At 43.2% G+C, this 13,232-nt stretch overlaps 1 protein-coding gene across 1 annotated transcript in view; it reads left to right on the top strand.

Moving 5' to 3' along the window:
• Nucleotides 1-13,232, top strand: part of MAP3K9 (mitogen-activated protein kinase kinase kinase 9) — a 69,471-nt gene that overhangs the window by 40,169 nt on the left and 16,070 nt on the right. Inside the window, exons 3-5 of the mRNA XM_069488436.1 lie at nt 716-896; nt 9,885-10,033; nt 10,967-11,142. Of these exons, the coding sequence (XP_069344537.1) occupies nt 716-896; nt 9,885-10,033; nt 10,967-11,142 (506 nt within the window). The remainder of the gene's footprint in view (nt 1-715; nt 897-9,884; nt 10,034-10,966; nt 11,143-13,232) is intronic.

Here is a 13,232-nt window from a genome sequence, read left to right as displayed (position 1 = left end):
AAGAGGTTGTGCTTGCATAGGGCCTTTGGAACCATCCCACTTGTGAAAATGGCGGCGTGGCTTCCACATATCCAGAGAAGACCCTAGCTGCCCCCTCAGGCAGAGTTCCTTGGCTTTACTCACAGCACATTAGTTAGTGTTTTTGCTCTTTTTGGCAAGATTGGTTCCCACAAGGGCACATTCATCTCTGGGACCATCATGGAGGTGAGGTGACTGCCTCAGCTGCTGACCGAGAGGAGCCAGGGTGGCTCCCACACTGCAGTGCTTTGAGTTAGAACTTGGGAGACAGGGCCACAGTGTAACTGCTCCAGTACACTAGTTTCTTCTTCCTGGGGCATGTTCAGAGAGAACATCACAGGCGTGAACATGTTTGTGCTCTCTGACCTTTCCACCTGGTCTGCCGGTTCTCATAGGTGGGGTGAGTTCCTGGACTAAGTGGAAATCTTGTTGCCCAAAAAACATGCTTCCTTAAGAGTTTAGGTAAGGTAACCTGGACAGGTTCATGCCGACTGTCCACACACTGTCTATAAAGTACGCGGCACAAAAATGGGTGCCTTGTGGATATTTAAGAAGTGATGGCTGTTGCTGTCAATCCATGGCAGCTGAACACCGGAGCCTGCAGAAGCCAGGAAGATGGCAGGAGGGTTCTGTATTCAGTGGTTTCCCCGTGATTAATGCAGACTCTGGTTTCTTCTGTATTCCTTTCCTTGCCCAGTATTGATCCTCCAGAAGGTGGAGAATGGAGACCTGAGCAACAAGATTCTGAAGATCACTGATTTTGGCCTGGCTCGGGAATGGCACCGAACCACCAAGATGAGTGCGGCAGGGACGTATGCTTGGATGGCACCTGAGGTCATTCGTGCCTCCATGTTTTCCAAAGGCAGCGACGTGTGGAGGTAAGGTCCAGAAGGGCAGGGACAGTGTTCCCCAGATCTCTCTTGGCTGCACACATGCTTCAGGACTTGGAAGATTGAGGTTCCCAGACACCCTAAGTAGGTCTAAATGACCCCCTCAGAGCAATCTATGCTCATTTCCACATTACGGGGGATAGTTTCATCTACCAAAAATCCCTGCAGCGCTGTGGCAAGTACTACCTCTATGCAGGCCTTTGTGTCAGTGACTGCTCCCTAGGAAAGGCTGGCAGATTCCAGGGGCAACTTGTACTTCCATCTCTGACCTGTAGGGTGGTAAGGGCACCTTCCCCAGGATCAGCCTGGCTTGCTCAGCAAGTGCTGGGCTTTAATGGCTGTGACTGCTGGACTTGGGAAGGAGGTTAACCCAATGTCCTCCCTGAAAGTTTCTGAGCCAATGAGTATTCTTTGCTGTCTCTTCTTTCTTGGTGGCCTAGAAACTATCCTTTCCAGTTATCTAGTTAATCTTTTAGTGAAGGCTTTGTTAGATGCTGATCTAGAAATGGGAAAAGATGGGTCCTAAGCATGCACCAAGAACAGCAGAGCCACGGACTAGAAATGACCAACTATCCTCCTAGTAAGTGTCATCCCAGGAGGTCACAAGGACATGGATGTAAAAAATCTTGTCCCCACTGAGGGAGGATGAGCGACTACGGAGTATGCATCCTCATGGCTGTGGGTCAGTAACATAACCTTGGTATACAAAAGAAAGGGCTGTAGGTTATCACTGTGTGTCAGCCTATGAAGTTACTGCTTCCTAATGTATTGTACAGTGAGCTTCTGTGTCTGTGTGTGTATATACATTTTTTTTAAAAAAATAACTTTATTGAGATATTATTCACATACTATAAAGTTTACCTTTTATGCACTTTTGAGTATATAAATCAGTGGTTTTAGTATATTTACAAAATTGTTCATTGATCACCATTGTTATTATTAATAGTTTTCTAAGGCTGTTATAAAAAATTACCACAAACCTAGTGGCATTAAACAACAGAAATGTGTTCTTTCATAGTTTAGGAGGCCGGAAGTCTGAAATTAGTGTCAGCAAGGCTACACCCTCTGGAGACCCTAGGGGAAATTCTATTTCCAATAAGGAGTCTGGAAATTAGGGCATGAACATATATTTTTAGGGCCACCATTCAACCTACTATATTCACTATCTACTTCCAGAATAGTTTTATCACCCAAAAAGGAAACTCCATACCTACTGGCAGTCATTCCCCAACCCCTCCTTCCCATATTCCCTCGCAACCAATAGTTTATTTTCTGTCTCTATGAATCTGCCTATTTTGGACATTTTACATAAATGGAATTGTATAATATGCCGTCTTTTGTGAGTGGCTTCTTTCATTTAGCGTAATGTTTTCAAGGTTCATTCATGTTGTAGCTTATATCAGAACTTCATTCCTTTTTATGGCTTAATATTCCCTTGTATGGATAGATCACATTTGTTTATCCATTCATCCATTGATGAATATTTGGGTTGTTTTCACTTTTTGGCTACTGTGAGCAATGCTGCTGTGGACATTTGTGTACAAACATTTGTGTAAAGAGGTGTTTTCAGCTCTCTTGGGTCCATATCTGGGAGTAGAATTGCTGAGTCACATGGTAATTCTATGTTGAACTTTTTGAGGAACCACCAAACTTTCTCATTATGGTTACACCATTTTACATTCCCATTAGCAATGTATGAGGGTTTCAATTTCTTCATATCCTTTCAACACTTGTTATTGTCTGTTTTGTCTTTTTTTTTTTAAATTATAGCCATCCTAGCAGGTATGAAGTGGTATCTCATTATGGTTTTCATTTGCCCATTCCTAAATGACTGATGATGTTGAATGTCTTTTCATATGCTTATTGGCCATTTGTATGTCTTCTCTAGAGAAATGTCTACTTAGATTCTTTGCCAATTTAAAAATGGGGTAAAAACTTTTTATTTTTATTATTGAGTTGAAAGAGTTCTTTATATGTTTTGGATACAAGTCTCTTATGAGATATATGATTTGAAAATATTTTTTCCATTTCATAGATTGTTTTTTCACATTCTTGATGGTGTTCTTTGAAACACAAATGATTTTCATTTTGATGAAGTCCAATTTATCTATTTTATCTTTTGTGGATTGTGCTTTTTTGGTCATATCTAAAAAACCATTGCCTAATCCAAGGTCATGAAGATTTACTTACACCTATGTTTTCTTAAAGAGTTTTATAATCTTAGCTATTACATTTAGGTCTCTGATCCATTTTAGCGTAATTTTTGCATGTGGTGTGAGGTAGGGGTCCAACTTTATTTTTTTTCATGTGGCCATCAGTTATCTCAGAACCATTTATTGAAAAGACTAATTTTTCCCATTGCATTTGTCTTATCAGCATTGTCAAAAGTGAATTTACCAGAAATGTAAAGGTTTATTTCTGGATTCTCAGTTTTGCTCCATTCATCTATATGTCTGTCCCTATGCCAGTACCACTCTTGATTAGTATAGCTTTGTTGTGAGTTTCAACATTAGGAAGTATGAGTTCCCCAATTTTGTTCTTTTTGAAGATTATTTTGGCCATTGTGAGTCCCTTGTATTTCCTTATGAATCTTAGGATAATTTTGTTAATTTCTGCAAAATAGCTGGAATTTTGATAGGAATTACATAAAATCTGTAGTTACTTTGCAGGCTATTGACATCTTAATAAATCTTCCAATCCATGAATATGGGCCATCTTTCCATTTATTTAGACCTCCTTTAATTTCTTTCAATGATGGTTTGTAGCTTCTGTGTATTGAATCTTATTTTATCACATATTAATTACAAGGTGAAATTAGCTAATGAGAAGAAATGAGTTTTGCTTTCCTTAGTATATATGTCCTGATCCCATTATGTTGAAGTGTACTCATATACTGGTATTCAATTGTTTTTGATCTATAAAAACAGCAGTTTCATGTTTCAATTGAACACTTTCATTACTTTACCATATGCTAATGAGATTAATGAATATATTAATTAAGCTAAGCTGCTATTACAAAGAGACCTACAGGTAAGGAGGCTTAAATGAGACAGAAGGTATGTTTCTTTCAAAGAGTAGTCCAGACAGTCTGGGCTGGCAGGGCAGCAGTGCCCCATGAAATCATTCAGGAGCCCAGTTTCTTTCAGCCTCCCTCAGTGCACTGTCCTTGTCTGAATGGTTACATTTGAGTGACCGTTACTTCCATATTACAGTCTTCAGAAATGGGAAAGACAGCTTATCCATGGCAAGCAGTTTATCTTTAATTTGGAGACAAACCTGAAGTTGTGCACATCTCCATCTGCACAAACCCCATTGCCTGCACTTGGCCATGTGAGTACATCTGGCTCCAAAGGAGGCAGAAAAAGTAGGCTCTGGCTGGACAACTGTGTGCCCAGCTAAAACTCTTACCATGGAAGAAGGGGAGAGTGGATCTGGGGGGCAGTCAGCCACTTGTCACATTCAACTTTCTCTTATCTTTCTTCATGGGACACTGTGACTTCTTGGTAACGTGATTGTTTCCTGGTTCCAGTATTCCTGCTAGGTTTCTTCTCCCAGTCGGACCCTGAAATTACTCAGGTTTATTATGATGTACTCTAGGGGTTTCTGCTGGTGATGATTTGGACAGAGTTGCGTCAAGTATCCGGGCACATTAATGGGAAGGGAAAACACAGCTGCCTAATGTAGGGTCTTGTGGTGACAGAAATGGTAGGTAGGGAAGTACAAGACCCTTGCAGGGTTTTGTGCTCCATGGAAGGAACAAGGGCAGGACCTTTCAACTTTTACCCAAAGTATCTACCCTTGTTTCAAGACTGGGCTCCAGGTCTTACCCTTCACCCACAGATCCTGAAAGCAGGTGTAAGAGCCTCTGGTGAGAGGAATCTAATGAAATTGTTCTATTCTCTAAAGAGAGTAGCTTGGAGATAAACCTCTAATCAATAGCACGTTCAGTGAAGTATCTTGGATGTTGTCATGTGATCTGCCAGTGGGTCTCTAGTGTAGAATTGTTTCCAGGACTTAAGCCGCCTGACAGAGTTTGGTTGATGAATGTGGTTTGAAAACATAATTTACCCTGCTCCCTTCCAGCTTTCTTAGCTTCCATGCTGCATGATTTCCTTCAAGACACAATTTATAACCCATTAAGTAGGTCTTTAATCCCCCACTCCTCAAGCCCCTAAGTGGCCCCAAATGATCTCTCACCTTTACCAGAGCAAACTGTGTACCCATTGCTATACGTATAGCAATACTTGTACACACTGGTAGCAATAATGTTACATGTACGAATGCTAATGGGCTAGGCTCTATGCCAAATGCTGCACATCTTTTATCTCATTTATAATCCCCAAAGTAGGTATTGTTATTTCCATTTTATAGGTGCGGCTCAGACAGTTTGCATCAAGTCATGTGCCTAAGTTCACCTAGGTGGTAGATGGGAAGCGGTGATTAGAGCTAGATATGTGTCTCAAGTCTTAAAAGTCTGTGCTTGTAGCCATGTTACCATCTATATGTTCTTGTTCCTCTTCCAGGGTGACTGACCCAACATGCCTAGGGCCCAACAGGATGTCCCAGAGAGGGCCAAAGCATGCCTAGGAACTTGGTACAAAGCTGGTTCCCAAATGGATTTGTAATTCATTTACTCATCTAAGAAATATTTGTTCAATACTTACTCTGTGCTAGGTACCTGCTAAGTCTGAGGCCCCGTCCTCCCCTCCCCTCCTGGAGCTCATCCAGGGCCCGGGCCTCCGTGCCTCTGCTACTGCCCGGTGCCCAGGGCAACTGAGTTTGTCTTTCATCCTGCCCTGTGCGTGTGCTTATGAGGGTCTCCTCCACGTGCTGTGATGCAGGGTGAGGTGATAATGGTCCAGATCCTCAATGGTGTAAGTTTCCCAGTCTGCTTGGATTGGGGACTGCCTCCCCAAGAGTAAGGGCTGAAATCTTTCCCTGCGGCTGTGCTGTGCGGGGAGGGCCGTGGTCATGGTCAGAAGGCATCGTCCCACAAGGACTCCTTGCCTCTTGTACGTGGGATGAGGAGGAGGCATTTTCTTACTCATTTTAAGTGTTTAAAATTACAATAGTAAAACATGTTCCCTATAGAAAAAAATTAGAAAATAGAGATAAACAAAGAAGGAAAGAGAAGAAAAGAGAATCACCCTAAACCCACCTATATTAATAGAGATAATCTACTTAATATATTGATTTTTTTGTATGTTTACTCCTATTCATGGGCTCATCTACCTATCCCTTAAAATGGGATCATTCTTCTGTTTTGTAAACTGCTTTTTGAATGTAATATAGCATGAACATATTACCACATTAATGAATATGTTGTTATGGTTATGTCAACGGTTATATTAATGTACATATTACATGTATGTTAATAAATATATCCTCATTTTGAATGCAGGACCAGTTAGCAACAACCAGAAGAATAATTGTATGTTATTTTACAATTTGCAAAGTGTTTTCACACATATTAGGTCAGTTATCTTTGCCAAAGGTTATTAAGCAGTCCACACGGTTCCTGGAACGTGGGGTCACAGATAGTTTACCAAGTGCAAGAGATTCCCCGGCCCGGCCCAGCCAAGGGAGACCGAGCCTCTCCTTTCAGAGCATGGGTCCTGAGCTCCACAGCCTGAGAGACGGTGCAGGTTAATAAGAAAAAGAGCTCTGAGTGAATTGTCCGAGGGCTGGGTTAGGCAGCTCTGTGGGAGCTGGTGGTTCCGTGAGGGGAGGACTCAGAGGCAGTGACTTTGCTGAGCTGGCCCTTCCAGGCTGCTTGTAATGGTCTTAAAGGGACCTCTTGACCTTTTCGTCCTGGGCGGGTGACAAAGTAGACTAAATCTGATATTAAGTCACTTTACTTTCTACTGCCCACCTATCCCTGGGGCTCAGATTTGTGTAACTTATATTTCTCCAATTTCTTTCTTGGACTCTATTCCTGCCAAAGGAATACCAAGTCTCCATTTATGTCACCCACCTTCCATTGTAAAACATGAAGGGGGACATGGGCAGAGGAAAACTGACTGGTTTAGTCAGCCCCAGAAAGGCTGCTTCTTTGAATGCTGGTGTCCCTCAGCAGGGCTCTCACCAGACGTTGTAGGCTTTCCGGAACCCTCTTCAAACATGTTCTCATTTCAGGCCCTTTCTGAGGAGAAAGCACACATGTTTACTACCCATAGATGGTAATTTCTGGATGGGTCGTAGCTGTGGGTGTTACTGATTCCTTGTAGCTATCCCGAGAGGTAGGCATCGCTTTGCCGTGTGGATGAGGAAACTGAGGTTTGGAGAGATGAACTTGCTTCCCCAAGGGCACGTAGCTGGTAAGTGATAAAGTAGGCATTTGACTCAAGTCTGTCTAAATCTTTCTTAGGTAGCATTCTTCCTACTTGATTAGCAGTTCTTACATTTCTCTTAGCTGTAGAAGCCTTGAAACGGGATAGAATGCAGATGAACAAAGAAACAAGCCAGGTAAGAGCAGAGGTGCGTCACCGAAGCTAAGAAGGGTAGGTCCCGGGCTCCTCCCTCTTCCAGGTGGCCTGAGGCATCTCCACAGGGCACAGGGCACACAGAAGGGATGTAAGGACACAAGCAGGACACCTTGGGATCCTTGAAACGCTCTACTGTCTTTCCGGGTAGTTAGGGCTCAGACACCAATTGTCTTTGCCTGAGTGGAAGAAAGGGTTCTGTGGGACCTTTGGTTTTTGTTTTCCAGGGTGGAGGTGGCATTAATGCCAAGAGCAGAAGATGGCTTTAACCTAGGAATCTGGTCGGCAGTGCTGAGGGTTCTTAGAGGTCACTTGGTAGCAGCTGCCCAGCATGACCAATGTCTAGATGGGTCACATTAAAGATTTGTCAGGAAGTGCAATAGTGTAATTCTTGATGGTGTTCGAGGTTTACTCGGACAGCGTGCAGGATCATCTGACCGTGCCCTCCCCCCCAGCTCACTCACTCATCTATGAGTGCCTGCTGTGTACCAGAGCCTGGGCTGGGCCCTGAGGATGCAAACATTAAAAACTGCCATCTCTGCTATTTAGGAGTCCGTAGGCTGGTAAACAAACAACTGAGATATGTAGCAGCCCAGACAAGGGCCGAGGACCATCTGGGGATGTCAGGGAAGGCTTCCTACAGTGTCCAACATTGTCCCCTTCAGCATCTGACTAAAATCCAACTCCTTAGTCTAGACAAGTCAAGACCTGCAACTGTCTACTAGGCTTTTTTCCTGTCAAGACACATAAAGAAGATCATAGTATTTGGAGGCCTCACTAGGGTAAAGCCATCACCAAGGGGGACTGGCCAGGCTGTGCTGAGGGTCCCTCCATAGCCCCCGATGCACTGACACATTGGTTAGCACGTTGCTTTTCTTTGGAGCCGTGCCAGACCCCTGGGATTCTCTGCGGGCCAGTGCATGCTCTTGATCGCCTCTCTGCACACGCTGATCCCTGCCTTTGGAGCACTGACCCTCTCCTTCACTTGGCAGTCACGGTTTAGCTCAGGGGCTGTCTCCTGCTCCCTCCCTGGTCTGGCTCCAGTGGCCTTGCTTTGTGCCCTTGTGGTATTCTAGTTGTCCTCTTTTCTCTCCCACTCACTCATCGCTTTGTGGATGAGATCTGTGTCTTTTATCCTGGATCCCAAGGCCTGGCATTGAGCTCGATGCAGAGTAAATATTTAGTCAATGTTTAAAGTGAATGAATAAATTATGGGACGTTTGAGTTGGATCTTGAGAGATGATTAGAGTTTATCAAGCTGAGAAATGGTAGAAAGGCATTCTAGAGAGAAAGACTTGAAAGTTGGTCCAGGATCCACCAGGATATGCTCCGTGTACGCCCTTCACCTAGGCTACTAAACCTATCTAAATGTTACTTTCCTCATCTGCAAAATGGGGATAATACTTATCTCTCAGGCTTGTTATAGGGATTCAAGGTGATGTTCGGAAAGTACCTGAGCACTCTACATGTACAAGGTATCATGATAAATAGATACTGGCTTTATTATTATTTTTAAATTAATATCACCTTTATTCCTGGTTGCAAAATATTGATGAATATGACAAGAAATTCGAGGTTGATGTTGAAAACCTCAGGAGAACCATTCTTCTGATTGTTCATAGCCTTATATTTTCTTGTCCTGACTTATTCTTGGAAGGATTGAATGCTGCATGATTTCGCCTGGTTCTAATTGTGAATCTGTAGAATAATTCTTCCACTAAGCTTTGTACTCTGCATTGTGTGACTCATAGGATGTGAGAAAAGAAATTCTTCATGTGCACTTGAAAGCTAGAGAGGGCACACTGAAGTTCTCCCAGCTGACATGCTGCTCTGCCCCACCGATGCGGGCTACCCTTATGAAACTTTTCCCTTTGAGTTAGACAAAGGTCTCTGTTAAGGACCCACTCACGCTGATCCAGGGGTAGGGATCTATTCAACCTAGTGGGCATTTGAAGAAATCTTTTACAGAAGCAAAATCTGTTTTGAGTGGTTGGCTCTCTGCTTTTGTAAAGCTAAAAAAAGTATCTGTGACAAAAGCTGAAGTTTTCTTAAAATGGAAAAGAAGTTAAAACTTGGGAGGCTGCCTCTTCTCCCAGTTTATTTCATTAGCAGTGACAAAATAGCTGTGGCTATTGAGCACTTATTTAAACTCTGTAGTAGCTCATTTAATTTCATGCCAGCCTCATGAGACTGGTAATGTTATTTGTACTTTACAGATGAGGAATCAGAGGCTTAGAGAGATGTAGGAACTTGCACAAGGGCACATAGCTGGGCAATTATGGAACAAGACTTTGAAACCAAGTGTGCTTGGTTTATTTTGCTTTTAGCAAGTAGGCTTTATGGCTCCCCTTTTGTATTGCATTAGTATTTCTATTTCATTAGTTTCTCTGTGTCTTGGGGAGAATGTGGGATGCTCAGAAAAGCTTTGTGAGCTATTTCAGTGAAGTTACACCTGTGGTTTATTATATGGCTTCTGTCTCGTACCTTTCCCTAGCTATGGGGTGCTGCTTTGGGAGCTGCTGACTGGCGAGGTGCCTTTCCGTGGCATCGATGGCTTAGCAGTAGCTTATGGAGTGGCCATGAACAAACTCGCCCTTCCTATTCCTTCTACCTGCCCGGAACCTTTTGCCAAACTCATGGAAGGTAAGTCGCCCCGTCCTGAACAAAATTGGAGACAATTTACCTTCTTGTAAGCACTTGGTAGATTTTGGCCAATTCTGTAAGATCAGTTACTAAAAGGGGAGGTAAAGTATTAGTCACCCAAGGAGGTGTCCTGTGGGCAGCTGGAAGAGCTACTTCAAGATGATGTCAGCATCCTGCTGTCGCAGGTCCCTGCCCTCCATCTCCAGGGACTGTAGAATTAACTTAGTAACTAAAGCCCGTTATCCAGTGCTTCAGCATGGTGTCACTTAATACAAAGTAAGACGGTATAGCAGCTTTTATTTCAGGACCTCTGAGTGTCTTAACATACAGAAATGAAGAACATCTAAGAAGAAAGGAACTCTAAGTCATCTAGTCCAACCCCACAATTTTGTCAGTGAGAAATCCAGAGCCGAGGGAGGTCGAGTGGCCAGGGCCGCTGTCCGCTGGGTAGCGGCTGGGCTGGGATTAGGTAGAATTCACGTTGCCTGACTCCCGCCCTGATGCTTTTTAACCTTGCCTCCTCGTTCCATGGGGTGGGAGAAGAGTGGCTCCTTTATTTACGGGAAATTAAGGCCCAGGGTGTAGTTAACCATTGTCAGGACTTGAATCATATAGTAACATGGTAAATTGTGGTAGTAGTATTTTATTCGAGGAAATTCTTTGGGCTTGCTTTTAAAAAAATACTTACTTAACAGACTGGGACAGGTACAGAACTGCCGCACTTTCTTTCCAATTTCGCTCTTTATGGATGTTATGGTGGGCAGCTTGTTTAACTTCCTGACCCCCATGTGGGATTTCGCAAATTCCAACCTCTGTTTCTGGAAGGAGAAACGAGAGGTAGTTTTCTGGTAAGTGAGGTCACGTCACATCCTCAGTCTTGCATTGACCTCTGTCTGTTCACGGTTTCTATTTCCTCGCACGCCCCCCCCGCAGACTGCTGGAATCCCGACCCCCACTCACGACCGTCTTTCACCAACATCCTGGACCAGCTCACTACCATAGAGGAGTCTGGTTTCTTTGAAATGCCCAAGGACTCCTTCCACTGCCTGCAGGATGACTGGAAACATGAGATTCAGGAGATGTTTGACCAACTCAGGGCCAAAGAAAAGGTAAAATGAAAAAAATGAAAAAAACGAAAAGAGAAAAACGTCATGCATTGAATTAATGGACCTTCTCTACTGGGGCCTCTGGACTGAGTCTGACTTCCCACCCTGATTCTGACACGACCACCTTCTTGCTTGGTATCTACTTACTTGTCCAAACCAGAAAAGTGCACAACTGGGCAGTTACCCGCTGGGTGTTTCGCTCTGCCCGCTGAAAATGTGAGAGGGCTCTGGAAAGGTTTCTTGACTGTACAGTGGACTTACAGAGGAAGGTTAACTTGGTATAGGATATTGCAACATTGAGAATAGTCATCAGAACATCCTGCCGGTGTCTTTTGACATCAGAATCGGAAATAGAATAGGGGCTAGGGATAGGGTCTGAAAGTGTGTGGCATTTTTCGTGATTTCATTAAAAGTGTTCCAAGCCCCTACCACCCAGGAGTTCAGAGACTCCTTGCCTACTAGAGATCTGCCCTTTTGTTTCTGTGGCCATTCCCTAAATGACCCTTCTTTGCTCCCTGGGTGTGTCACCAGCAGTCAGTGTACGCACGGGTGAAGCCAGTTACACGCAGTTATGTTGCTTGTACTGTAGTGGCAAGACTGAATCTAAGGGGTATAGCTCAGGCAAAAGGGATGTTCATATAGACTTTGTTCGTTTCTTTTTTCTTTTCTCACTTTGCATTATGGGAATTTGGGAAGATAATAGGAATATGATAATAATAGCAGCCAAAATTGTGTATGGCTTTAGATTTCCCAGTTTTTTCACTTGAAAAGTTTAATGAGCCCTTTTTGTCTGTTTTGTCCAGGGGTCCTAGGGCCCCTTCCACCAGTGTGTAGGGCAGGTGTTATCATTTCCATCTCAGAGCTGAGGGTCAATGATTTGCCTCAAGTCACGGAGCTAGTAAGTGGGGAAGCAGAACCTCGAACCTGGACCTTCTGATTCCCAAACCTACATTCTTCCTAATATCTTCGTTGTTCCCCTATACATGTTACTTAAAAATAATTTCTGGAGCTGCTTTGAAGAGATTAAACTCTTTTTATGGAACACAGCATTCCTAAACACAGTGCTACTGTCGAGTCCGTGAGCATTCTGTGGAAGAGTGGAGTGAGCTTCTGACGAATTTTTAGGGACCCTGGTGGGTGCACCTGCACTGACTGTTGAACAGAGTGATTATGAGAGCCTGTTCCTGTTCTAGCTGGACGAACCTCCAGAGTTGCTGGCCTTTTGGGTTTTGGTTTTTTTTTTTTTTTTTTGATTGCTGAATCACTGACTCCTTGTTACCTTTCTTTGGATTGATGAAATTATAAAGGTACCAGCCAGTAATAAAAATGAAAGTGGGATTTTGTCAGTAAGTAGTTGCTAGGAAACATCAAATCCATTCTCATAATAGCTAACGTTTGTAGAGCACGCACTATGTGCCATGCTTTCTTGTAATTTTTATGAATTGTTTTATGTAATAAGATAATCATTGTCTTACATCTATGGTGTCAGTGCTATTAATTCCCTATTACATGTGGTGCCCCTATTAACTTGCCCAAGGCCACACCGTTAATGACAGTAAAGCTGGGACCTGAATTTCTGGCACCTTGTTCCAGAGTCCTTGCTCCTAACCACCATGCCATGAAGCCTCTCTGTTATGAGGCATATCGTTTGGTAAATGAAAGTAAGATATATAAGGAGTTTTCCTTCTGGAGTGACTCTTTTTGTATGGAAGATCCAATTTGCATACTGTGCAACACAAATAGGTATTTCACAAATAGGGGATTTGCCATGTTTGAGGGTCTTTCAGGTGTATGGTGTCGTAGGCATATACTCCACAAATACCCTGGTTTACCATGCAATTCAGCTTAATCTTCAGATTGACTCAACCTACTGCTTCTAGGTATTATGAAGATGGATTGTCTCTAGTTTGGGATTTGAGTTCCTTTAAAGGAAGGGGCTGAGACCCAAACCATTCCTTAGACAAGAGCATGCAGGAGACGAGCACTTAAAAGGTTGAAATTAGCTTGAACTTTTAAACTTTTCCATTTAACAGCAAAATCAACCCAGCAGGAATAATCTTCTTGCATCTCTCATGTTATTTTGTTCTCTGGGT

The sequence above is a fragment of the Eulemur rufifrons genome, chromosome 2 (assembly GCF_041146395.1).
Source record: "Eulemur rufifrons isolate Redbay chromosome 2, OSU_ERuf_1, whole genome shotgun sequence".
Lineage (NCBI taxonomy): Eukaryota > Metazoa > Chordata > Mammalia > Primates > Lemuridae > Eulemur > Eulemur rufifrons.
This window is presented reverse-complemented; position numbering and strand designations above follow the sequence as displayed.